At 37.7% G+C, this 26,809-nt stretch overlaps 2 protein-coding genes across 2 annotated transcripts; both read right to left on the reverse strand.

The window, feature by feature from the left end:
- Positions 1–679: 679 nt before the first annotated feature.
- On the reverse strand, positions 680–6,851 carry LOC145778360 (uncharacterized). The gene is made up of 5 exons (XM_082589834.1): positions 5,929–6,851; positions 4,480–4,673; positions 3,931–4,117; positions 1,931–2,071; positions 680–1,562 (listed from the first exon to the last, which is right to left on the reverse strand). Exons 1-5 carry the CDS (start codon positions 6,026–6,028, stop codon positions 1,225–1,227), a joined length of 960 nt encoding a protein of 319 aa, XP_082445960.1. The 5' UTR covers positions 6,029–6,851; the 3' UTR covers positions 680–1,224.
- Positions 6,852–18,592: 11,741 nt separating this feature from the next.
- LOC145779003 (uncharacterized) lies at positions 18,593–22,763 on the reverse strand. The gene is made up of 5 exons (XM_082590584.1): positions 22,670–22,763; positions 22,038–22,231; positions 21,236–21,422; positions 20,358–20,498; positions 18,593–20,033 (listed from the first exon to the last, which is right to left on the reverse strand). Exons 1-5 carry the CDS (start codon positions 22,761–22,763, stop codon positions 19,720–19,722), a joined length of 930 nt encoding a protein of 309 aa, XP_082446710.1. The 3' UTR covers positions 18,593–19,719.
- Positions 22,764–26,809: the final 4,046 nt, after the last annotated feature.

Raw genomic sequence — 26,809 nt, forward strand, 5'->3', positions numbered from 1 at the left:
GGATTTTTTGCAGTGATTTAAGCACTTGGACAAATTTGATTCTCAAAATTATAATTTTAAAGGGATAGCATATAAGGAAAATTTAGCTAGGAGTTCAAAATGAAAATACATCGACCTGCAGTTTGCACATTGGCAAGATCTGAACATAGGCTACTGTAGCCTTAGTTTAGAATTAGATAGATCACTATGGTATTATCATTCAATTTCGTACCGTAGTCAATATTGTCATCCATTTGGGTATACCCGGACATTATCATGTAAGGTAGGCTACTTGAATAATCAGCACAATATTTCGTCATAAACAGAGCATCAGGTTTTTATGACTTCTACAAACACACAATACATAGGCTATTGAATAACAACTGCTTTGTTAAGCTTTATATAACTGTGTCAATAAAACTCATTGGCTATTGGACAGATTCGTTTGGTTTTGTGTTAGCCTACACATGTTTTGGGCGAAAAGATAGAGTAACTTATTCCTCACCAGCTATAAATAGTAACTTATCGCTTTAAAATAAACGTTCGTGGTTGAAATGACTATCCAGATGATCGACCCATCTTAGCTAACACAAGGACACAGTTTTACGTTGTAAAAATGTTAACATTTGATCTAAGATTCAAATGATACGAGTTAAAGGTTAATAACTTTACATGGTTGCATGCTGCCATTAACACACAATTGCAGTGTCATTGAGTATATTTACATTTTGCAAATGCAAAGCAGAATAATGCAGCTATGCTATGCAATAGCATTTGCGACGACGATAGTCGATAATTAAGCACATAGCGCTTCAACTGCTTTTTACTTGCCCAAGTCCAGAAAACGTATTTGGCGAGTCACTGCCATTAGCATGTTTGCATTGATTGGTGGAACATATTTTTACAATAAATCAACAAAAAGTAAGCCACTGGAACCGTAACACAATTATTGAAGTATATAGTTTCAAAGTATATTTAATTGATTTAAGTACGTACTAAATACTTATACTTGACGAAAAAACACATAACACAGTAGGGTAAATACAGCAGTGATCAATCCAACAATTCCACACAATGACGCTTGCCTGTGTGAGTTCAATTTTGCAGAAATTAGCCTACTTCATTAATGAATACTACTCTATACATAGCCAATTAGCCATACATATAGGGCACACATAAATGTCACAGAATAAAAATTGTCCAATCACAATTCATCAGTCTATGTGCACTTGTGCAGGCTACAGCTCACACAAGTGGGGCTTTGTCGCCTTTCTTGGTTGGGTAATAATAGCTGTCAGGAGCTGGTCGTACGAGACGATAAACGCCTAGAGCGACTCTAGCAAGGAAACAAAGACTTGCCACGCCAAGCTGAACCGATGCCAGCAACATGTTGCGACCTCCGGGATGGGTGGCCTGCAACTGAGCGACGACAGTGGCAAAAGCAAAGACGAAAACCGGGGAGATACTGAACACGTAGCGAAAGTACGGTTCGTATTTGAAGTTTTCAGCCACGAACAACGCAAGCATCACCACGAATATCAAAACCAGACCAATGGTTGATCCTATCTCCATCCCAACTAGCCCTGGAAACGTAAGCAAAAATATCACAGCTTTTCATTTGAATTTACGCTTTCAAAATCTGTTAAATATCTCACGGTGCAAAGGGTACCGAGATACTATCGGTTAGGCCCACTAAAATGACTAAAATTTAATAAAATGTTTTTTTTCGTTGGCAATCCCTATGAAAAGGAGGTAAAATAAGCTTGCAGCGCAATGCTTACATGAAAGCTCCGTAACTTAATTTCGGCGTACCGGTGGTTGGTAACAAATCACCATCAGTAATTCATTCAATAACGTAGCGTCTCATTACACTACTAAAACTTAGTAAATGTGGTAGTACAGTAATGAAACAGTAAAACTTTCAAGTCGGATAGCAAGATTTTCCACCCACCTCTAAACATTGCTGTGTCTTCTCCGGCACTGTCCACATAAATGAGTGCAGTGGTAAAACCCAAGAAGGTAGCCACTGTCATCCAAGTTGCAAAGAGGCATAAACCATTGTGTACCAATATGCGAACCACCAAAAGCATGGCTGTATGATACAAATAGAAGTATATTCTTGAAGTGAAAAAAACCACAAAATTGATAGATGACTAGTAAAAGTAGTTTAGGATTTATGCAGAAAATAATATAACTTTCAAACTGAGTGGTTCACTGCTAATAAAAGATGTAATGATACTTTTATTAAAAGAATTTCAACAAAAACACTTTATTTTTTCTGGAAGAATTTTTCTGACATTATAAAAACTTGTAACTGTAAAGCTTAAAATGGTTTCTAACTGAGCATTGGTCTTATTTCAGTAAAGCACACGTGTTCGTTTTATGCTCACAGAATAAAAACCAGCAATATGCAATATGCATACAAGATTAAGAAGCCGAGGAGCTAACAGAGTAGAAATTCGATGATGACTCTGACTTGAACAAAGAACATGTCTTTAACTTCTGATAACTACAATTCATATGTTTGCTGCTCAGCTATAAAGCGACCTTGCCCAAATAAAAATAATAATATTTTGATAAATGTAAAGTGGGAATCTGTGCAGTTGGACTGAAAAAGCTCTGACGAAGACTTTATTCTGGTAATTTTTGCAAAATTGTAGAAGCTTTAGAACAATGACACAGACCCAGTTATCGAGTCTGACAAAGTGAAGTTAACCATTAGGTGAGGCTGAAAGGAAAACTTTCCTAGAAATGTGTTGCTCAAGCGCACAAACCAAGTCGAACCAGCGCCGCTTGATCTTGCCAATTTTTTATTCATAAAAATGGACGCTGAACCAACTGAGCTATCAAAAATGAAAAAAAATGTTGAATCTTTCTGTTTGGGTAACATTCATGTCGATTGTTACAACCAGGCTATGGACATAGAGTCAAGCGAAAAATGTACGACTCCGACTCCTCGGAATATAACTTTTTTATTTCTTTGTCCACAGCAATTTAATTAGCCTACTTGATTGGTTTTAAATCTTTATCCTCGAAGTGACAAAGCCTTGATAGGTTATTCCTGGTAGTTTCGCAGAGTTGTACCTTTTGACACAAGGTCGGTTACCGAGATTGATAGAGTGATGTTTCCAATTGTGTGGAAGTGTTGTTGCATTATTCCCTCTATTAAGTGCCGCTAAATGAAGAGCAGTCCTTATAATGCGTTGCTCAAGCGCACACCCCGAGAGTCGAACCAGCGCCGCTTGATCTTTCTTCGTTCACGAAGTCGCTTGATCTTTCTTCGTTCATGAAGTTTCTTCGTTCACGAAGTCATGCGCTAACCAACTGAGCTATCGGGGCAGACGATTACACATGAAAACGGGAGAATTTCTTTGTAAGGATGGCAAAATTCTATTAATTTTCGATAGAAATTATAGAAAAACTTTAAATTAGCATCACTGCTTTATGATCCTATGTGCCTACATATAGCTCATGACATAACTCCGTCGATCTCTTCAATCGTCATAAACGCATGTCGAATTGTCGAGTTCATAAAGATATTCTAAGTGTGCCACTTTGAAACTCATGTAACATTTGTTTCTGTTAAGAGATGCGATATACCAAAATTCAGACAAAATTTGTAGGGGTCCGCAATCGCTTCGAAAGCACCAAATGGGGTCCGCCAAAACAAAAAGATTGATAATCACTGCCTTAGTGTTTGTGACTATCCAATTAGCACTTCGAACATAACATTATAGAGAAAATGTTACACAGGTCTTAAGGTCTACATCTTTCATTAAATGAGAAAAGGGCACAGATGAAGTTTTTGCAAGGGAGTTATAAACCATGAAAGGCTGAAACTCCTTATTTAATTGGTCTGTTTACGCAATTTGCATTGATTAATAACTAATAAGTCATCACATCAAACATTTTCGCATATAAAAAATAGCTAAAAATGAAAAAAGACCCTACTTTCACTGTAGAATTCCAATTTTTTCTGGTTATCATAAACAAGAGTCAGAGATTGTATGATGGCTTGCCACAAGGCTGTAGTTCCAACAAAAAGAATGGCAAAGGATAATACCAGCAACTCACGATCAAACACAAACAGCCAAGCAACAGTAGATAAAAATCCTACTGTTAAAGCAACCAAGAAAGTCTGAAAAACAGTGTGTTCTGTTAGTAGTACCGGTAATCAAAACAATCGATTTTGTAGCGTTTCATTTTAAACTTAATTAACTAAACTACATTAGCCTACTTAACTCAATTTTAACGTTATGTATTGAAACAATATATTACGGATGAGCATAAGTTAGATTAGGTTTCCACCAAAAATACGACATAAAATGCTTTTATAGAAAAATTGAGATGCAGAAATTACGTACGATAAGTAGGTTAACATTGTAAAAAACATACATCCCATCACCGATCTAAATAAAAACAAAGAGGTGGGCCACTTGCACAACATAAGCATATAAAATTCTATCGATATTATTGCAGTATCAGCACTTCAAAACTTACTTTTGGCGTCAGAGTTGGTGTTACTTTCACTGGACTTTCATGATTTGGAAGGCAAAGAGAAACAACAAAATAAACACTGATGGCAGAAGTCCACAAAAAGACAATTGGCCAGATGATGGAGAAAGCAACAGGAACTGGTTTCAGCTCAGTGACATATTTTACACTCAAATTCAACTGAGTGTTACGAAACAAACCTGAAAAGAAAAGGTATGGCCATTTATAGCATACCGTATAAGCACTACAGTACTTTACTATTTTTAAAGAATTGATTTTGTAGAAATACCCATATTATACAATTGGAGCATCCCTCAAAACTGTCAAAAAACACTTGCTGCATTTAGGGAGCTTGTTAAATAAGTCTCTCTATCCTGTCTGGCAGACTTAAAACCATCACCAACTTGTTCATTTTTATTTTTGCTTTTTCTATCAAACTAGGCTTAAAATTAGACTTTTACATAGAACACAAAAATAGAATGCAGAATTTAAGCCACAGCCATCCGGACAGGATTTAACATAACACTGAATTAAAGAAAACCAAAGAGTGTTGGTGTTGCCTTTCCTTTGAGAAAGCGCCTTTCTCGCAGGTGAAGACACTAACAATAAATTTAAAAGCGAGGCGTGCACACAACAAATTTTGACCAGAGCCGACAAACAGGTCTAACTCAGCACATAAGGCAAATGAGCCTCCAGAACAATAATATTATAGTTTTACAATTCCAAAACCAGACATCATTCAACTGTTAAAAAAACTTATTTTGATGTGACGAAAACAAATAAACACAGTAAACAGAGAGTAGCTTACACTTCTTTACACATTGTCTGGTGTATAAACTGTATATACAACTTGGTATACATACGCTTACTGTACATTAAGGTTTGCTTTGAATTTGAAAAATGTGGCAACATGCTTTAGGGACTGCGTGTCATATGTTGTTTCAATTCAACAAACTAGATTTATACTGCCGTAGATTGGTGGTTTCGTTTTGAATCTTTATCCTCGGACTGACAAAGCCTTGACAGGTTATTCTAACTAGTTATTTAAACTACCAGGAATTTTTCTATCTGGTAGCTTCGCATACTTCTAGAGGCTTTTGACGCAGGGAGGGATGGTTACCAAGATTGACACAGTGAAGTTTCCAATTGTTGAAGTGTTGTTGTCGGGGAATTATTCCATCTATTAGGTGCCGCTGAATGCAGAACAGTCCTTAGAACGCATTGTTCGAGCACACTCCCCGAGAGTCAAAACAGGAACAGCGCCGCTTGATCTTGAAATTTCTTCCTTCACGAAGTCACATGCTAACCAACTGAGCTATCGTGGTCGGACAAATCTGTCATATAAAGTCAAATCTATCTGAATCCTTAACAGCCTGTTTCACCTAACGGATCATCAGAAGGTCTTATTAAAGTCAAATCTATATATTCGTATAAAATAAAGTATGAAGGTCTTACCTCCAGCATTTGTAGCATTTAGGATTCCAAACACTATTGAAGCCACATTAGCCAACAGAGCCACAACAACCAACACATAAACAATTGGCCTAGTTACCATTATATTTTTTAATTTTCTTGCTTTAAACAGTATATACTTAATTTTACAACTTCTGTAAGGTAAAATAGATATATATATATCTTAAAGCATCCTAGATTACCTGTTAATGAGAACTCATTTGAACCTACACTAATAGCGTATCCTGACATGTTACGAAGCAACCATGAAAAATAAAGTTTAAGAATAAGAGATACGCCATAAACTGAGAAATGTGCCATATGACGAGGAGATAGCAAAAGACCAGTTGATCATCGAGTCAGCTGCCACCTCATGATAAATGATGAAACTAACATACACATTTAATATGGTAGAGTAACACACAAAAGATACAAAAAAAAAACGATATCAATTGACAATTATAACACATAAAAAATACCAACGAAATGAAGCAAATAGTAAAATGTAATTATTATACACAAAACAGTTAATATTCATTCAGCTTCATTTATATCAAGAAGGTAGCCTAGCGTAGACGGGTAGCGCATGAACTTTCTTTAAAAGAAGTTGAAGACCTGTAAATTCACCTGAAACCTCACGCCATACATTACAACTCTTTATTAAGATCTGCCTTTGACCCAGTGCAGTACACACGATTGAAACAAAATAGTTACTGCTAGATGATTGGCAAATATTGCATGAGTGGCATTCGGATAGTCTGTGGAAGATATCACATTCTGTTTCTGGTAATAAATTTAAATGGACTTATGCATGTATTTTGCTATTTCTAGTTTATATATCAATCATTTTTTTCAGGTTTTCTAGATCACACAGAAACTGTTCACTGTTCAGGGTTAATTTGTATATCATGAATGAGACTAGTGTGTGCATCACATTTAGGTTTAGTCAAGTCTAATTGGAAGATGATCGGATATGTCACTTAGCAGTACCTAGCTCAGGGCTGGATTTCAGCCGGAGCGGTCCGGAGCGCCGCTCCGGAAGCTCGGTCAAAAAATTGACTTCTCCGGAACGGCGCTCCGGAAGCTCAAATATTTTATACTCTTATTATGCTTTGCCCTGTTCAGTAACAGTATATCCATAATTCTTGATGAGTCAAAACACATTAAATCGGGTAGGTGATAACACTGGTCTACAAACAAAGATTTATTTTTTGCTCCATGAACTTTGAAGACAGATTCAGAGTAATTTTGGGGTGCTGAATCCGAATCTGACCTCAGATTTATCCTATCACGTCAGGTTTGTGAGATATGATAACAACAAATTGTTACTTTTGTCAAAAGTGGAAGATTTGCCGTTGCGTTTATCACCAACATATGCAGTGCTATAACGAAAGGTTAATGTTAGACAGGCCAACACAACCTAAATAAGGTTACTGGACAAGCATTGCCATAGGCCTGCTTAAATCTTTGTGGTTTTATGCAAAACATTGACGGGGAGGGGGTCAGTTATACTTTTAGCCTCCCTTTTAGCTTGTTATTACTGCATTGTTATTAATGTTGCTTAGAAAACAAATTGGTATCAAAATTGTAGTTTGTGGGTGTATTTGAGCTACTCATGGACCACATGACCTGGATTTCTGGATATAGCACAATGTGTATGTACAATAAACGCAACGTCAAATCTTCCACTTTTGACAAAAGTAACAATTTGCTGCTATCATATCGCACAAACCTGACGTGATAGGATAAATCTGAGGTCAGATTCGGATTCAGCACCCCAAAATTACTCTAAATCTGTTTTCAAAGTTCGTAGAGCAAAAATCGTGTAGACTAGTGTAATATATCTTCGTACCAGTCTTGACGGAAGCGAACCTGTGAATGTATTTGTCTTGTTGAACTCGCTAGTCTTACGGCGAATGGCATCTTTGATTCCTTGAAGAACTGCCTAAAATCATATGGCATGTCTACAACATTTTTATCTTCTTGTTTGATTGGTGCTGTATGTGATGGCGCGGCTGTGATGATAGGTCGCAAAAATGGTGTAGCAAAATGGCTTCGTGATTAATTTCCAGACATTGTGGTGTGGTATTATAATAATAATAATAATGGTGTTGCAAGCACAGCAGTGCTTTTTCACCTTCATAACTTACGTATCAATATTAAATAAATAAAAAAAAAACGAAATAGAATACCAACAAGGAAGTCATAAACAAGAGACAAAACACCAAGAAAAACGAGTCAATACTACCTAGATGATACATATCTTATTTAAGGCACAGCATAACACTAAAATCAAACAAAACACCTGGGGCTGGAGACACCATATAAGATAGAATATAACTGTCAGTAGAGATAGGTATACAATACATCATACAATAATGGGCTACATACGTTATATACTGTACAAGTTACAAGATGTACTGAATGTCAGCATTAGTGGAGGCGGCCAGTACTTGCAAAATATGACTACCCAATTGGGTCAAATTTAACTTCTCTATTTCGCCAGTGGTGATCCAGTCTTGCTTTGAAGCTGTTTAAACTAGGTGCTGTGACAATTTGCTCGGGTAACTTATTCCATTCATTTACGATCCGATTCGGAAAAAAATTTCTTCGCTTTGTTGTTTTGAAGGTACTGACTTTTAATTTAAATTTGTGACCTCGAGTGTTGTGGACACCTTCATGTAAGAAAAAAATTTCTTTTTCATTAACATCATAAAAATTTTGAAGATACTTGAAAGTTTGAATCATGTCATTTCGGAGTCTTCTAAATGTTAGTGTTGGTAGGTCTAGTCTTTTTAGTCTTTCATCGTAAGGCAGGTCATGGAGACATGGGACAAGTTTTGTTGCTCGGCGCTGCACACTTTCTAAAGATACAATGTTGTATTTGAGGTATGGGTGCCAAATGGTGTTGTTGTATTCTAGTTTGGGTCGTTTTAATGTTTTGAACAGGATAAGAAACATCTTTATGTCGAGAAATGTAAATGATCTCTTGATTAATCCAACAAGCCTGTTTGCACCAGATACTACCGATTGAATGTGGGTGTTGAAGGTTAAATTGTTGTCAAAAATCACTCCAAGGTCTTTTTCATTCTCAATGCATTTGAGGACTGTAGATGTTCCACTGGTATTTTTAAATTTATAATCAAAGCTGGGAGTGTGTTTCCCAATAGACATTGTGGTGCACTTTTTTGGATGAAATTTCAATTTCCATTTCTGTCCCCATGCAACAAGTTTATCTAAATCGCATTGCAAGGACAGGCAGTCATTTATGGACTTAACATTTTTATAGATTTTTGTGTCATCTGCAAACATCTTCACAGTGGTTTTCATGTCATTTGGCAGATCATTAATGTAGCACAGAAATAAAATGGGTCCGAGAACACTCCCTTGGGGAACACCACTCTTTACTGGAGTCCAAGTGGAGAATGCACCTTTAATTGTGACTCTTTGTTGTCTCTATTGCAGGAAGTTTTCAATCCAATGCAGGAGTGATGCTTCTACACCATATGCTTTCAATTTTGCTACTAATCTCTTGTGTGGGACAGTATCAAATGCTTTCATAATATCAACAAATACACAATGCACACCTGAACCAGAATCTATCGCTCTTGTCCAATCATCTAGGACTTCAATATGTTGAGTCAAGCACGATCTTTGACCCCTGAAGCCATGCTGATCCTTTGAGAAAAGATCATTTGCCTGCATGTGTTGTACTAAATGGTTCCTGACAGAAGTTTCCAAGAGTTTGCATACAATGGGGGTAAGACTGATCGGTCGATAATTAAGAGCAGAGTGCCGGTTTCCTTTTTTGAAGACAGCAGTGACATTTGCTTCTTTCCATGTTGTTGGTAACTTTGATGTTGCAAGAGATCGGTTGAAGATTTTTTGCAGTGGATATTTAATTTCTGAATGAGCCTCTTTTAACAATCTTGGATGGATTTCATCCGGTCCCATAGCCTTGTTACTGTCAAGAGACAGTAATAACTTGTCGACATCTTCAACAGATTGGTGGAGTTTCTCCATGGGCACAGGAACAGAAACACATACTGGTTGTGGGATTTTATCATCTTCTTCTTCTTCTGTGAATACAGATGCAAAAGCACTGTTTAGAGCATTAGCAATTTCAGTATCGTCAGTTGCTCTTCCATCTGGTGTGTCAATTTCCGAAACTTTTTCTTGATGACTCGTCATACTCTTGACATGTTTCCAGAATGCTTTTGGATTTTCCTGCATGTTCACAACCAGGTTCTTTTCAATGTTTTTTACAGAATTTCGTAAAAAACATTGATTGTGCAACTATAGATTGGAACTATCGGTTTGTCATGCTGTAAAATCAGTCAGTAATTTGAATCGATTTCGATCTTTTATGGACAAACTCTATAGCCTTTACCACGCTTCTCCTAACAATAGCAGGGAATTGGGTGAATGTGCAGCGGCTGTTGAAGTGCAGTTGTTGAAAATCGGAAGGGTAGGCCTACTGGACACACATTGGGTAGCCTCGAGTTTCCGCACAGTTATAGTGCCGTCTGGAATGATTTCCCAGCACTTTTCGAATTTTTCAAAATTTTCAAAAATTTTTCAAATCTATAAACTATGATACTTACTTTAGCAACGTTTTAGGTACATCAAGTGTGTTGTTTCAAAGTCTTATAAAGACATATTTCTTCTACGGCACCTACCTAGCGCATTTGGAAAGTAAAAAACTAGCGCTCCGGAACCTAATCTTCTGGAAATCCACCACTGACCTAGCCTATATCAGTTTTCTTATTATGAACTACATCGTTTATCTAGATGTGATCAATGAGAGTGAAGCTTGGAGGTGAATTCTTGCTGGTTTCACAATTAGGGAGCTACAACCAGTCAACCATTACTTTCAAAGCACTGCCAGTCATTTTTTAACTTGTGTCAATCCTTAAAAATCTATATTCATGTCAACACATATGCAATATATAATTGTTGTTGCTATGATTCAAATCTTCTATTGATGTTAACAGATGGCTTTGGTATTCACTAATATCCTAATTGTGATGTCTGCACATTATATCACATACTAACTTCTTTTGCAATTGATTTGAGTTTCGCTTTTAGCAGCATGATCGTTGCTTACTTCACAAGGTAGATTTAAACAATCTGTCTTATTTGCTGTGGCAATAGTAAGTTGCGCTAGCTTTCGGAACACAGTTTCCTAGTCATGTGCTTTGATGAATGGTGTAGAAGTCAGTGAGTGGTTCTTTACTGTGGTTCTTTCGATTAAAGAACCGTAGTAAACGAAAGAACCACAGTAAACGAAAGAACCACAGTAAAGAACCACTCACTGACTTCTACACCATTCATCAAAGCACATGACTAGGGAACTGAAAAAAAGTAGCGCCTCTCCCGCTACCGCTACTTTGGAAAAAAATAGCGCCGCTATTGCAGCCGCTACTCCAACTAAAAAGTAGCGCTGCTACCGCTACTTTTACCAAAAAAGTAGCGCCGCTACAAAAGTAGCGCACCTCTGTGTCTATCTCTACAAGACAAAAATCCTCACATCTAATTTCATAGTTTAAGCTAAATTTTGAGGTAGGCTACAAAACTTGATAAGTTGCATATGTTATCGCTTGAATTCTTTGCCTAAATAAATGAGTAGCTTAAGGCAAAAACAAAAAAAATAAATTGTGTAGCCTGCACAGTGCACATGGCTGGTAAGAGGAAATAGGTAAGGCTGTAAGGAGACTGTAGGCTACAAGAAAATTATATACCTGTATTATGTTTTATACTAAATCTTGATAACATAAAGCAAACCCCACTAAACTTGTTTTTCTGGGTGATGCAGTTTGCCCAATGCCCAAACGCTGTTCGTCGACTGTTTCCAAAACGCTTGTTGACTCTTTCCTTTGTCAACTTGCTAATTCAGCAAATCTGGGACAGTTCTTTGTGTGGAAATTTCAAAGTAAACTACGTTGTTCTTACGTAGCCTAGATCTCAAAATACTGCAAAGCGAAAGCAAATTTAAATCTTGCCAATTGCCCGAAGAAAACATCACCACTAGATGTTGCAATGTTTGTACTTCCAGGCACGTGATTACAAAACGTCATCATGGTCATAAAAGTTATGTACATTTTGTATGGTTCATCAATAAAATGATTGAGCCGTTGTCAAACTAGTGGCCAAATAAAAAAAAATTAAAAAAGCTAAACCATCTCAACAAATAGGTCAAACATGATGTCAAACCATGGCGACCTTTATGCATATTGCACACGGCATGTCAACGTGTAGCTAATTTGATAGCATAGCGAAGGTCGCTATATTTGATAGTTTTAGTAGCAGTAAATAAATATAATCTTTGGGAAAATTTAGTGTACCGGTACTGTAAGTTTAACTCATTTTTGTGCCACGTGCTGGTAGTGGTAAGTCGACTTTGTATAGGCCTAGTTAGTAAGCCTAGTAGCCTACCATTTTCGTCCTGGACGACGTTTAAACGTTTAAACAAAACACGAACGTTTAAACGTGATTAAGATCGAAATAAGTTATTAGGTTAAAAAAATTGTCACGGTTACAACACAACACCTTTAAAAAAGTTAAAATGAAAAGGTTGATACCGGTACTTCCACTAGTACCGTACTAAATTGGAGGCCATTTATGATTCTGGCTAGTAGCCTACTAACAGGTCGGCCTCCGGTCAAATTTGAAACTGCACGTTGACATGGCGTGTAGGCTATATACTGCGTAACGTTGTTGACCCTAGCCTATATAATAACGTAACGTTGTTGACCCTTCTGTATGCATGTGAGGCCTCGACTCTTTATAGGAGACACGAAAGGCAGGTGAACCACTTCCACCTTTCCTGCCTCCGAAAGCTTCTCAAGATTCGATGGCAGGACAAAGTCCCAGACACCGAAGTTCTCATTCAAGCGAGCATGCCCAGCACTCTTACCCTCATAAAAAAAGCACAAATAAGATGGGCTGGCCACGTCCACCGGATGCCGAACCATCGCATTCCTAAACAACTGCTCTACGGAGAACTGACTAACGGCAAACGTCATGTAGGTGGTCAAAGAAAACGCATTAAGGACACTTTAAAAGCTTCCATGAAAGAATTCGCCATCGACGTAGATACGTGGGAAGACTTAGCCGCAGAACGACCAACTTGGCGCAGTCTTATTTATAAAGGCGCAGAATCAGCTGAGAAACATGGTACCGGTACGCTATCTGCTGTCAGAAAACGAGAACATCGCAAGGCCCGAGCCTCAAAAAACCCTGGACCTAGTCAACCATTCTTCCAATGTCCATCCTGCAGCAGAAGCTTCACCGCACAGATAGGCCTCATCAGCCATCTCCGCACTCATATAGCCTACACTGACCAGTGACCAAAGCCCACACTAAAAAAAAAGAAGCTTGATCTCAGTCTCATTGGCCATCTTCGGAAACGAAGGGCGAACATCAGGCTATACAAAGGTCGCCATGCTTTTAACCATGGGATACATAATATTATGTATAGGCTAATGTATAGGCCTACTGCAGATTTAAACTAATTCCTGATGAGGACATAGCAGTAGCGCACCCAGAAAAAAAGTTTGGGGGGAGCTAATTCAGAAATGTCGGCCGAGTGATTTGCGACAATAGTGACAGTGACAATAGGACAATGCCCATCCCTTTGATTAATATTTAAAGGCACTCAAAGCTAGTGGCGTAGCCAGGAATTTTGAAAGGGGGAGGTTTTGACGACCGGCGGGCAAAGCTCGACGACGTATTCGCCTAAGACGACACCCAGCGGCGGGAGGCCTGGGGGGCCTCTCCCAGAAAATTTTGAAAAATCACTTTAAATTTGGTGCATTCCGAGATCTTTTCAACAAAAATGTGGGTATGAATATTCCTGTAACATGGTGCTGTCAGGTGGCATAGCAAAAGGATAAGATCATGTTTTCTTCGGCATTTCTCCAAAATAAAGCTAAGTCTCTATGTTTTCTTGTTGCTAATTCCTGGCTGAGATATGTGAATGTTTGGTATGGGCAAAACTCGCTCTTTTAATGCAGTTTCGCTTAAAATTAGGCAAACTTTGTTTTCAAGAGATAAAAAAAACTGAAAGCATCATTCTCAATATCTTGACCTAACATGCGTGTCAAAGGGAAGGGGTGGTGTTAAAACCCCCAACACCCCCTTGGCTACGCCACTGCTTACAGCCCACAACTCACCGGTTGCCGATACATCAGGATTCGTTCTCTCAATGAGATTAGAAGTTGGCCTAGTGAACCCCATGCTACTAGCAGCATCAGCTTCCTCATCCCTACGTCCACTCTTGCAATCTTCTATAGATCTCGACGTTTTCGTCACGTATGACAAAATAGAATTAGCGTTCCGTTTACCAACACAAATAGGCTAAGTGCAATAACAGCAACTAGCACGAAAACAGTTTGAAACAAAACACTAATTTTGTAAACAGTAAATTTGATGTGGACGTTTTTTCTACTTACAAAACATTCAAATTTGGTTCGTATTTTCAACTAAAGTACCAGACGCCTTCGTCTCTCTGCTCAAACGTCGCATAGGCCTACATGTCCGCGTGATTCGGCATTGACGTAAAGTACATCGGTACGTAGCCTATGTCCGAGACATTTGACCACGAGAGTACAGGAGCATCTGAACTTTAGGGAGTTAAAGAAAAGTGCCATTAAAGACCATATCATGGAGTGTTCTTTTTGCTCTGATCGAAAATTCTCTGCCGACTCATTTAACATTTTACGCAAAGACAAATCCCAATTTGACACCAAAATTTAGGAAGCACTATTAATCAAACGTTATAACTCTAATTTAAACAAAAAAATATTTGCTGGATGCGAGTCCATTCTCCTCAACATTTACTTGATGTATCACCTTCCCTGTGGAGCAAATTGTGTCGTAGTTATTTATGTAGTTGCCTTTTCTTAATGTAATTTTAGCTTTAAGAAGTCAAAATTTATTGCATTTTTATAAATATTTTCAGATTCCTGATGAGGGCTTAATTAAACCGAAAACGTTCGATTGTTAAAACTATTTGTACGTAAAATATGAAAAATATAATAATGATAAGTCCTGTTGTATTGTTGTGTCTTATTCATACCTAACCTGTAAGCAAAATGTATAAATGAGGAGCATACAAAAACTTTATTTTTAGTGGCGGGTTTGGGGGGGGCTTGATCCCCCTTAGCCCCATGCTGGGTGCGCTACAGGGACATAGCCTAATTAGTAGCCCAACGTGTCGAAAAATGTTTGAGTTTATTTCAGATATGTTACGTCTCTTTGTGTAATAAAACATGTTAAACCCGTTTTAGTTAGCCTACTTTGTTTTGTCTGTCTGTTCAACAAAGCGAACTCTCTACTAAAGCTTTATCAACAAACTAATTTTGTCGCTTCTACCTTTTACTGGATCTCTGCTTGAATCTGCTATGTTTGACATGGGTTGTTTCTCGTTGTGTTTGGCTGATCAAAAACAAGAACATACTTCTTTTTCTTCGTATCACACGGTCGTAGGCTCGTAGCCCAGAGCATCATGCAAGCTCTTGCTCTATCGTTGAACTCAGTTAAATCTTGTGCCGAGCATCTTGCTTTTAAAACAGGGCATTCGAGTAAGTTAGATGTTACACTGTTTGCTCCTGCCCACATTAATAGCTTGTCTGCTTGTGCTTTTTTAAAGAATACCCCAGTGTCGCATCAGCGTTTTACATCTTCCAACACCAGTCCTCAGGCGGTTGAGACGTGTCCAATACTTTCAAAGCTTAGCCTACGCTTTCCGGAAGGAAGGCCTTCTGTAGAAGAGAGCTCCATATTGGCCGATATCTATACGGTTGCCAGCTCCTCCTTCCACAGTTGGACCAGCACATTGGCGGCAACCTCATCTTGATCCAGTGGGACAACCGAAGAAAGGAAACTTTTTCTTGGTTTCAGTCGCCCGCGTGGTGGGGTTTGGTCATATAGTGGGTGTCTCAAATCCATGCCCTGACAAGATCTTTCCTTTCTGCTGTTCACGCTTCTTCTGACGTTGGGGGAAAAAGGCTATAAAAGCTGTTAATAACTATAAAAGCTATAATAACGTAACGTTGTTATGTAAGTTAAGAGTAAGACAGTTAGGCTATGTTCTGTCAACACCTGGATCCACTGCACAAGAAATTAACAACCCTTGACCAAACAACGCACGGTGACGAAACCCTGCTCAAAGCAACCCTTGCAATTGCTCACCCCACTACTGAGCATTGTGCACTTCGGTGAGGTCGAAGAGCAGATATTCGCCCATTAACAGCATCATTATCAACCTCTTGCCGATAGTGACTGAATGTCTCATTCAAACACCAACAAAATATCTTCTCAGTTCTCACCCTTCCAGGTAGGCCTAACCATTGTCCATCTCTAACTATAACATAAGATGAACTAGGCCTATATAGGCTACTGTAGGCTACTATAATTAATTGGTCGTTATATTGTCTTAACTTTTTGTTTTTCCTCATTCTTTTGGTCGTAGTTGCCTATTTGTAGGCTACTTTTTTTAAATTTTTATTTGCTTTATGCAGATACCGTAAGATATGGCAGATTAAATGTTATCGTATAATAAAATGTGTTTCATGACAGGGATGACAGGTAGCCTACTGACGGAGATGGGCATGATCTTGATCTTGAAGATCACTTTTTTTTTGGTGATCTTGATCTAAGATCACTTTTTTTTTGTGTGATCTTGATCTTGAAAAACAATAAGATCAAGATCACTTTAAAATTGAAGTTTACTTACTAGAATCAACGGTGGGCAAACTGCGGCTTTTCAACATAAATTGTGTGGCTCTTGTATTGAATCGTAATATTACAAAAAAATTAAGATTATAATTTATAAATGTATCTCGGACTGTCAACCAAGCAGTGGCGTATTTAGGGTATAGCAGGTAGCCTATGGCTCGATCGAGCCATTGGCGCCACATTGATAGGGGCGCAAAAATCGGTTGGTATAAATTAAAATTTGTGACTTAGCCTACACTTTCTTCAAAATCTAATTTGCGGCCAGTACAACACAAAGATCAAACAAGGGTCTCTCTTTTACTGTAGCCATTGTTAATCAATGGAATTGTGACTTTGCAAAAGCAACATTGTGCTTCTCCTGGCTCATTTTGCGTTCAGTCAGCAACAATTGGAAGTTTAGTAAAGTCGCTATAAGCAGCGATTAGTTGAGGCTTAAAAGTAGTACCAGAACTTACTTATTCATTTTTACAAGAATTTATAACTTTGTAAAATCAAAATATCGTGCAACCTTGACAAATGGAAGAATTATTTCGCACAGCAATAACAACTTATCGTCCAAATTTTCAGAGATTAGTGAGTCAAGTACATAACTTATATGGATAAACAATCATTGTGTTTTTATTGCTGTTATGTTATGTCAACTGATTTTGCGGCTCGCTGGTGTTTATGGTTTATCCGCGAGCGGCTCTTTCTTTGAACAAGTTTGCCCAGCCCTGTACTAGATAGAGGCATTTTTTAGAACTCGTACTGTACAAAGTAGCCTAGTTAGTGGCAACTACTAACATTTATCCACTGTTAATATGTTAGGCTATGTGTCCAACAAAAGACGATTTAAATTTAAAGACTTCATTTAATCTGGTCAGTGTTGCCATTTCAAAATTGAAAAAGTGTTCTGTGTTAGTCATAATAAAGAAGTCAACTTCCGTGTACTTTATGTTGACGTATAATAAAAACTGATTTAACTTTGTTGACAATTTCCATGTGTGAATTTAAAAAAATGCTTGCTTTCTTTGACCCAATTTTAGATGTTTCAAAAGTCTAGAATGGCGGTGTTAAAAAATCTGGACTCTAGCCGACTTTGGTTATGTAAAGTGGTTTATTGCAGCAAATCAACCAGACCAAGACTTGTTTAGGGTCTGAGTATGGGACGGTTTGTCTGACCGTAATCCTCTGAACTTTTTTGATAGCAGACAACAGTATCAAGCTTGCCAGATGGGTAAATGGTGCAATAAACATTGACATAATGCAGTGAAAGTTAAAACTACTTAGTAACACTAATAAAAACTCCCACATGAACCAGACAAAAATTTGGTAAAAAATGATGCAGTTCAAAGTTTATTTTTATTTATTTATTATAAATAAAAAGTATAAAACTAATTACAAATTTTGCGACTTTTTCAGTAGACCCTATGGCCTATACTACTGTAGTTAACCTCGGCCTTGGGTGTGACGTTGCGACTCTATGCAAACTACGTCAACAATTGATAGGCTTAATAGCAACAGTCACTAACTTATTACAATTCTTAGGCCAGCTATCGAGTAGTTAAAAGTAAAAGTTAGCAATAGGTTTTCAACTATATACCTTTACCTAGGTTGCTTAAAGTAATTAAGTTATTTTTTGCAACATCACTGATTAAAAGCTTTGTTTTTTTCAAGTACACGAAAAGTGATCTTGAAAGTGATCTTGATCTTCAAGATCACGATCTTAACTTTCAAGATCACCAATACTGGTGATCTTGCCTATCTCTGCCTACTGATGGCATCGACAGTTTCAACAGTTTTTTTTTATTTACAGGGAAACCACGACTGTTTATACCTTGAGCAATGACTCTGGAAAGTCTTGCTAATTTAACAACTCCAGAAGGCTATCTGTAGGCTACCGTACTAAAATAGTGATAACCCATCAGCTAAACATAGGCTACTAAGTGATTTTATTACAGTTCTTTGTCAACACAGGTTATAGCTATAGAACATTACAAAACGTTTCGCAAAATACACAAACATTTCATACACTGTTGCGAGAATAGGCTTTGTATCAAAGCAATCAAATCCTCCTCAATACCGACATTGTAAGGCTGTAAATTTTTATAGATCAAATGAATTCAGGTCAATGATTGTGTTTCATCAGGGCCCACTCCGGCACCTTCAGAAGGAAACAAAAAAACTGACATATAATTTTGAACCGAAAAGAAAGTAATACGGCTAGATTGCAAAGCTCCAACTTCCAGAAATCTCTGATGCTGATAGATTAATGCAGAGGTCACCAAACTACGGCCCGCGGGCGGGAACCGGCCCGCGAACTGATTTCATCCGGCCCGCCACGTGCTGCGGAAGCACAACTGTTAAGGAAAAAAGTGAAAAAGTTTTTTGTTAAAATTGTTCATTCTTATAGTTCGTTGTTGTATGTTGAATTGGCACATTTTTCCACCAGGCAGCCTACATGTTGGTGTTCTGTTTCTATCATTAGGCCACCACAAATGGGGGCAGCTTAGGCCAAATTAGAAAAGATGTAATGTTTTTTCAAGAGCACGATGCCCTGTAGTGTATCACAGCAGGGGATGACTTTTCTAGCAACTTTTCAATTTTCATCACAACTTTGCAATTCCACCGCTGACTTTGTTATTTAAGACTCTTGTGCTCAATTCAAGTCAATGGAGATTCTAAATAGTTGTAGGCCTATATCTTTTCGAAATTTGCATCCTGCTCGCAGCTGTTAATCTCGCAGCAATCCCGCCCTCAGAGAAAAAAGTTTGGTGACCCCTGGATTAATGTATAGGCTACCTCAGAACTGGTGTGAGTAAAATAGTTTATGGGCCTATTGTGGCTTGCAATGGAATGACAGAATGACATACGTATAACATAGGAAACAAAGCAGGTAACTTTGCTTACCTTATCAAAGTTCAGTAGCTTAGTGTACAACAGTAGCCTATGTTTACAAGGAGCAACCATGAAGCTCGAAATTTCAATAACGTTCTTTTAACCACTCGAAGCGACAAACTTTCTGTGGAACTGAAATCGTTTGGTCAAGAGATCATATTCAACAAAAAACGTAGGCTATGCTGCAGTAAGTGAAGCTCTGGCTCGTACTTTATAAACAAACAAGCCAATTCGAACAAGAAATGCGATTGCACAAACACCTAACTCCACTGAGGCTAGGATCAGGACACGATTCACATCGATGTTTTCCTGGATATTTTGAGTTAGTTTTGCAATAAGGCCTCCTAATGCAAGTATGAACACAGGATAGATTGTGAAGGTATACCGGCAGTACTTTTCCCAAACGAAGTTTTCCACAATAAACCAAACTATTATGAAAACAAATAAAATCCCTAATCCGATCAGTGACCCGACTTCTCTTGTTACAATTCCTGTAATAAAGGTACGAATAAGAAATCTCATCAGTTTTCCAACTCAATCTTTCAAACTTGTACGCTGTAGGTTATTTTGATGTATAAAGAAGTGTTCTTGAAAGCAACGTTAGATCTATATGCAAAATGCAAAAACCGTAACATTCACATCAATAGGCCTAATAAGAACAGCAAAACAATATAGACACCATTTTTTTACCCTTCAACAAGCCATGATTTTACGAGGCTAAAGTTTTAAGCTATGACGTCAGATTTCATGGATTTTCAACAGGATTGTTTGAAAATAAACATTGGGATATCACTTGCATTTCAGAGTTGTCTTACCTCGTTCTTCAGCATTTAGACTGAAAAAACTGTCACGAAAAATAATAAGATTTGCCAAGTTTACTATCATGGAGAAGGTCAGCCAGGAAGCAAGAATGCTGAGACCGTTTTGCACAAAGATACGAATCATCCACATCATCACTGAAAAAAAAAAGTTTTTGATTTAGATTAAATTGTTTCTGAAAGAACAAATTGCGGCATTTATAAATGATCCGTCTGCAGGATACACGTTTTGTAAGTTATTTTTGGAAAAAAAATAAACGTAGGCTGTGTGACTTGGCAGGCGACATGATTTGATCTTTTACAAAGAAATACGGTAGCCTAAACGAATAGTGGTGTGCCATTCAGGAATGCAGCTAAAGAGCGATCTGTTCCAATGTAAAAAAAAGATTGAAACTGTGCCTTCAGGTTGCTTACATGTTAGGCCAATTATTCTTAAAGTACGATTTCTGCATGAATACTGTAATGAGTCGACCGGCTCTTTTTGTCTACTCTTGTCTCTTCTCGCACGAGAATGCTGCTGCGGTTCTGGTATAGTAGGCTAAGGGTAAAAGGCCTGCATTTTTTTTTTCTTTGTTTGACCTTCTTGAGCCAAGGATATAGCTTACAGTTATGCACTGTTATATTACCAAGTAATTTTTTGTTTTGAAATGTACAATAGATTCATAACTTATATATCGCTGTTTAACGTATTACGGTACTCCGTGTGTTGAGGATCGACCCAAAAATACAATAAACTTGATGTCGCCTTTTAACAATACTTATAGGCTATACTTTGTGCAACCATTCTGTGAAGTACCGGTAACAGGAAAAGAAACAAAACAAAAGGTTCGACTTGTCCTACATTAACAAATATAATTTCGATTGAACTTTCTTACCATTTCCTTTAATCTCTAATTCCAGACGGTTGTCATTGATATTTTTATAACTGATTCCAACGCAAATATAACACGTCAGTGCTCCAGTCGCCAAGAAAGCAAATGAAAGAGGCAAGATTTCAACATCATGTGAAAAGACCCATCCTATTGTCGTCAAGAACGTAAAGCCGTATGTGATCAAAAATGGCTGCAAATAATAAGTTGTGTTTGAATAATAATCGTTAGTGACAAACAAATTATAAAAAAAAATAGGCTACTTTTCCACTTCCTTGTGTGTAGTGGCAGGATTTGGGGAGGCATTTGGTCACTTACCCCGTCAAAACTAAGAAAAAATCATACCGTAGGTAGGTTACTTGTTATGTAATGCTTAGGCTAAGCATTTATAAAATTTTAGGAACAAGGAGATGACTGATTCTTTTAAATAATTCATCAAGGCGACTTATTTCAAATATCAGGTTTGGTGGCCTTGCCTAACTGATATAATTATAGCCTATTCATCGACACATGTACCACAAAATTAGACCTTGTAGCCTACATGAACGTCTTAAACCATTACGGTTTTGCCACCTTTTTCTTTTATTGGTTTTGTTGCTGTAGGCTATATTGCTTCCATAGTAGCCTATCGTTTCTTTAGCGTTCCAACAACAACAACAAAAAATTAATTGAAATAGAAGGTCTACTTTCTGAGGTGAGAAAAAACGCGGTAAGGCTATAATAGAAAAGCAATGAGATTATCTTCACTGCTGCACGAACTTGTAAGCAAAACATTAATGGAAACAAAAATTAGCATTAAGTGTCGCACAGCAGGAGTGATTGTAGGAGTGAGCTTCACTGGACTCATCCGAGGTGGCAGGAATGCTCCGGTTACAATATAAAGAATTCCAATGACATTCCACAAATAGATAATTGGCCATATAATGGTGAATACGACTCCGTCAGGTGTGATAAATTGAAAATACTTCTGGTCTACGTCAACAGTTGTGTTGTAAAACAGCACTGAAAAAAGGGAACAATTAGGCAGGCTTGTATCGACTCTATGCTTCAGTTATTCTAAAACTTTCCTTTTTTGTTAGCCCAGTTTGATCAAGAATGCAGCTTAGGCTACTGTCAACTGCTGCAATTCAAGAAGATTAGGTTTAACCGTTTAATGTAACAAAGCTCAAAGTAGATAATTATAGTAAGTTATATCTTGGGCATCTGAGAAAAATAAATAGCAAGTAGGCAACAAATTTTGTTACCTCTTTTCATATCTATCCCGGAGACACTTAGGCTAACAGATATAGGCCTACAGGGGGTGGAGTGCGCTTTGGTCAAGTAGGCTAGTTTACCACTCCCCTCCCTCAAAAAAAAGAGACAAACCTTGTAGTTATTTGTTCGCTTTTGTAAATGCACTTTTATATTTAGTAGGTTATGTTTGTACACTACTTTACTTACCTTCAAACTCTGCACTGTTTAAATATACGAAGGCCACGGAACCGACAAAGGACAGAAACGCATAAGCAACTAAAATGTACAAAACCACAAGCATTTTTACGACTCAGTTTTACTTTCCGTTAGAATAAATATTCTAGTTTTATTTTATATGTTTTTTTTTTTTGCTCTGCAACAATTAGATACTGAGTAAGATTGCAATAGTCAACAAAACCTAAACTGGTATACATAATTAGCCCACATGTCAAATCTAGCACGCTATTCTAGTTTTATAAGTTTAGACTAAAAGACTAATTCAGTTCGTTATTATTAGGTTTACCTACCAATTTTTAAACTCATATCAAGTGTATAAAGCGTTTTAAAATTGAAGCCGCGTAAACATAGAGTTATCATATCAGAACGTTTGTTGATAGGCTACCTACGGTTGGCTATTTAATTTAATAGCAAAACTACGCTTTCGGTTTACACTTTACAACATAGGCTATAGGCCTACAGTAGCTTATAGCCTATAGCTTATAGGTTAACCGTAATAATTTATTCGTTTTGTGTTCATTTCTAGTTAGACCTATTGTAACTTTAGCTTTTGTTTCATTGCACAAACTTCTGACTGCTCAACTAAAGTATGGACATTGGACAGTACAGAAAACATGACGCGTAGGCTAGGCTATGCAGGCTACTACCTCAATATTACAAGATCAGTAGAATACATAAAAGGAAGCTTGAGTGCTAAAACTGTTCATGCTTCTTGCGCTATAATTGCGTTACAAACAAAAATTGGCTTAATATGGTGTATGACGCTGTAGACTGCACTCAAGTGCTCGCAAAAGCGTGCCAGATTTCTCCCGGGATAGATTTCGTGTTGAACGAAAGATGAAATCATATAAAAAACACTTTGATTGGTGTCACGACTTCCTGCAAAATCACACAGTTCAAAAGACATTGTGCATCGCTTTTTTACACAAGGGCGAAAAAGCTTTCCAAACAAGTGTAGACCAGTGATTTCAAATAAGAGGTTTCCTACCTCTCGCAGAGTGCTACTTTCGAAGATCTTTTCGGTGGTAGCTAGCCTATGACGTATCTTTTAATTTAAAAAGTCTGCATGCTTTGCACAACGTTTACATTGGAGTCAAATCAAAGTTCTCAAGTTGGTAAAAATAAACCATTTATATTCACCAGCCAACCAATGAAGCGTGACGTGGAAAACAAAGCACTTCACGAGCTGAGTTCATAGTTGTGAAGCACAGTTTTTCAACGTTTTAGTTGTTGTTTTGATCAAACAATCGCTTATTTTAGTCGTACGTTTTGTACTAAAAGTACTTTTTTGACTGAGTATTAGAATTAAGTTATAGCCTATAGTTTCAGAAAAAAACTTAAATTTACTGCAGTGCCGTAGCCCATGGACTTAACTACCGCCGACACAGCGCTATAGCCTACTGCAGGGCTTCCCAAACTTTTTTGCTCGCGACCCCTTTTAATCTCCTAAAATTTTCCGCGACCCCCTTTACGGTTAAAGGAATAAACAATGCGAAATATACGTTTGTGATATATATTGAAAGGTTTAATTTGAGCGAAAACTAAAAGCAAGTTTTCCGTACTCGAAGCCTACTACTTTACTAGGCCTTGTAGCCTGCTGAAAACAAAACCAAACAACAGTAAACACATTTATTCAGTGTAATGGGTGCGACTGCTCGCTGCGACAAAGCAAGTCTAGCCGTCACTCAATGTTTGTCAATGCTGGTCTCAAGGCAGCTTCAATGTTATTTGCGCTGGAACGGTATTTTATCAACTTTGAAAACACTGACACGCACATATACGTGGAGACAAACGGAAGGAGTGCGGTCACTCCTAAGCCATATAGGCCTAATGGTGTATATTCCGGTCTAACATTAGGCTAAGCCAAAAAGTGTGAAACTTTTTTCCAGAAAATTCAAGCCACAACTTAGTTAAAAGATAGATCTGCAAATTTTTCTTGAAATTTGAAAGAGAGGTAATCGGTACTTTTTTTTTGCATGATCCGCCCCGTTAGCTCAGTGGTTACGCGCCCAGCTCAAGATCATGCGGCGCAAGTTCGACTCTCGGGGTGTGCGCTTGAGCAACGCATTTCAGGACGGCTTTCCATTAAACGGCACCTAGTGAATGGAATACTTCTTCGGCAACAATCGGAAAACTTCACTCTGCCAATCTCGGTAACCGGCCCTGTGTCAAGAGCCTCTGCAAGTATGCGAAACTACCAGGAATAATCCATCAAGGCTTTGTCAGTCCGAGGATAAAGATTCAAAACCAACCAACCAAATGGGTTTTGGATCAAATCTAAAAGTATTGTCCAATTCTGGAAGAAAATACTTTTAAGCTCTTTCAACAGTCTTGAGAAGTGTCGATAACCAGAGGCTTAATATAACGTTTGATTCCATGCCATTGTTAGCCAAAAAACTTTTCAGTAAATGAGATTATTTCAAATAAATCATTTTCAATGTTTTGTTTCTAGATGTTTAATTTTTTGATGAACGCTCCAACTTTAGGTTTCCATGTAAAAGCATAAATGTTTTTCTCCTTGGAAGGACAAATTAAATTCGAACCCGTTTTTTAGGCAAACCTGACAAATAACATAATTTGAAAAGCCTTTCCCAAAACGTCTTTACAAAACACGGTGGACAAAGGTAGGGATCCCTAGGACAAAGGCTACACTTTTTCCGTTGGAAAATTCACGACTTAATTTTTTAACACTAATAATCTGTTAAAGCATTGCCTTTAGTTTTGAAATCCACATTTGCAATGCATAAAAGAGGATTTTAAACTCCTATTCCATGTTTCACTAGGCTATATAAATTTAAAAAATACGGATAGCCTATTGAGTGCACGACTCTTAATAGTTAATAACTTTCACAGCATTTTGCATATAAGTGATAATATGCAGTGCTTTGTGTAAAATTTGTATACTTTCTGCGACCCCCGAAGTTCGTTACGCGACCCCTCTGGGGGTCGCGACCCCCACTTTGGGAAGCCCTGGCCTACTGCATGGGGCCACTCAACGAAATGATCTCGCATTGATAAATTTTCTTTTTCAAATATTTCAGTTAACAATTAAAATAGGTATGGTAACCTAAACTTTTTATTATTTCATTTCAAATTTAGCCTACATTTTTATCTTTTGTGTAGTATTATCGTTTTATTAGTGGATACTTTTGTCCTTGCTTAGCCTATGCTTAGGCGGGTCACTCCAGGTTTTTAGCCACTTAATGTTTGTGTTTGGTTCGGCTTATTTTGCTCTTATGGAATTATACAAAATCAAACAGCATTTGTATTTTTTACAATTATTACTCTCTGTCGAAATTGGAACAATCACATCACAAGTTTGCAACACATTTAAGCTACGCTTTCATTATGAATTTGACTACAGCGCATATGGGTTATGGAACCACCCAATACCTATTTAGCCTACTTATTAACTGATTGAATCTTTATCCTCGGACTGCGAAAGCTTCTTCGAGAGCTTAATTCTGGCAGTTTCGCATACGGTAGGCTACTTGTAGAGGCATTGAACCACTGATGCATGCCCGTCGCCGAGATTGACAGAGTAAAGTTTCCGATTGTTAAAATTTTATTGCCGAGGATTTATTCCATCCAATAGATGACGCTGAATGGAGAGCAGTCCTTAAACGTACGTTGCTCAAGCGCACACCCCGAGAGTCGAACCAGCGCCGCTTGACCTTGATGAAGTCACTCGCTAACCAACTGAAATATTATAGCAAATAAGACAATAATTCTCACTTATTATTATAAAAAAACAGTAGCCTAACGTGAAAGGAAGTTCAAGTCTATCAGAATTGTAGACCAACACTATTTTTCTTTCACACCAACACAGTAACACACTACCAACAGTTCTTTCAAGCGCCATAGCGTATGCGCATTGCACAGTTACGAGAGCCTATTAATAAGTGGCTTGTCATATTGTATTTGGCTAGTTGGTCTGTTTTTCTTATAAAAGAAATTTGAATAAAATATGACAGTCACTTCCTTCGTTGATTCCGAGGTTTTACGAAAATTCTACTTTTAGTGCTAAACAAGTTATTAAAGTAGCTTATTTCACAAGCAATTTGGTGCTTGCAGATGAAACAGCCAACGTAATTGTTTTCCACGTCACGC

Source organism: Aplidium turbinatum, chromosome 10 (assembly GCF_918807975.1).
Source record: "Aplidium turbinatum chromosome 10, kaAplTurb1.1, whole genome shotgun sequence".
In the NCBI taxonomy this organism is placed as follows: Eukaryota; Metazoa; Chordata; class Ascidiacea; order Aplousobranchia; family Polyclinidae; genus Aplidium; species Aplidium turbinatum.

Bases quoted from the DNA above. Each gene is read 5' to 3' on its own strand.
- LOC145779003 (XM_082590584.1), bottom strand. From the start codon at position 22,763: ATGCTTGTGGTTTTGTACATTTTAGTTGCTTATGCGTTTCTGTCCTTT. The intron at 22,232-22,669 runs GTAAGTAAAGTA...CCCTTTTTTCAG, and splicing joins AAACAGTGCAGAGTTTGAAG to TGCTGTTTTACAACACAACT. The intron at 20,034-20,357 runs GTAAGACAACTC...CCTTTATTACAG, and splicing joins TCTAAATGCTGAAGAACGAG to GAATTGTAACAAGAGAAGTC.
- LOC145778360 (XM_082589834.1), bottom strand. From the start codon at position 6,028: ATGGTAACTAGGCCAATTGTTTATGTGTTGGTTGTTGTGGCTCTGTTG. The intron at 4,118-4,479 runs GTAAGTTTTGAA...ACTGTTTTTCAG, and splicing joins CACCAACTCTGACGCCAAAA to ACTTTCTTGGTTGCTTTAAC. The intron at 2,072-3,930 runs GTAGGGTCTTTT...TGTATCATACAG, and splicing joins ATTGGAATTCTACAGTGAAA to CCATGCTTTTGGTGGTTCGC.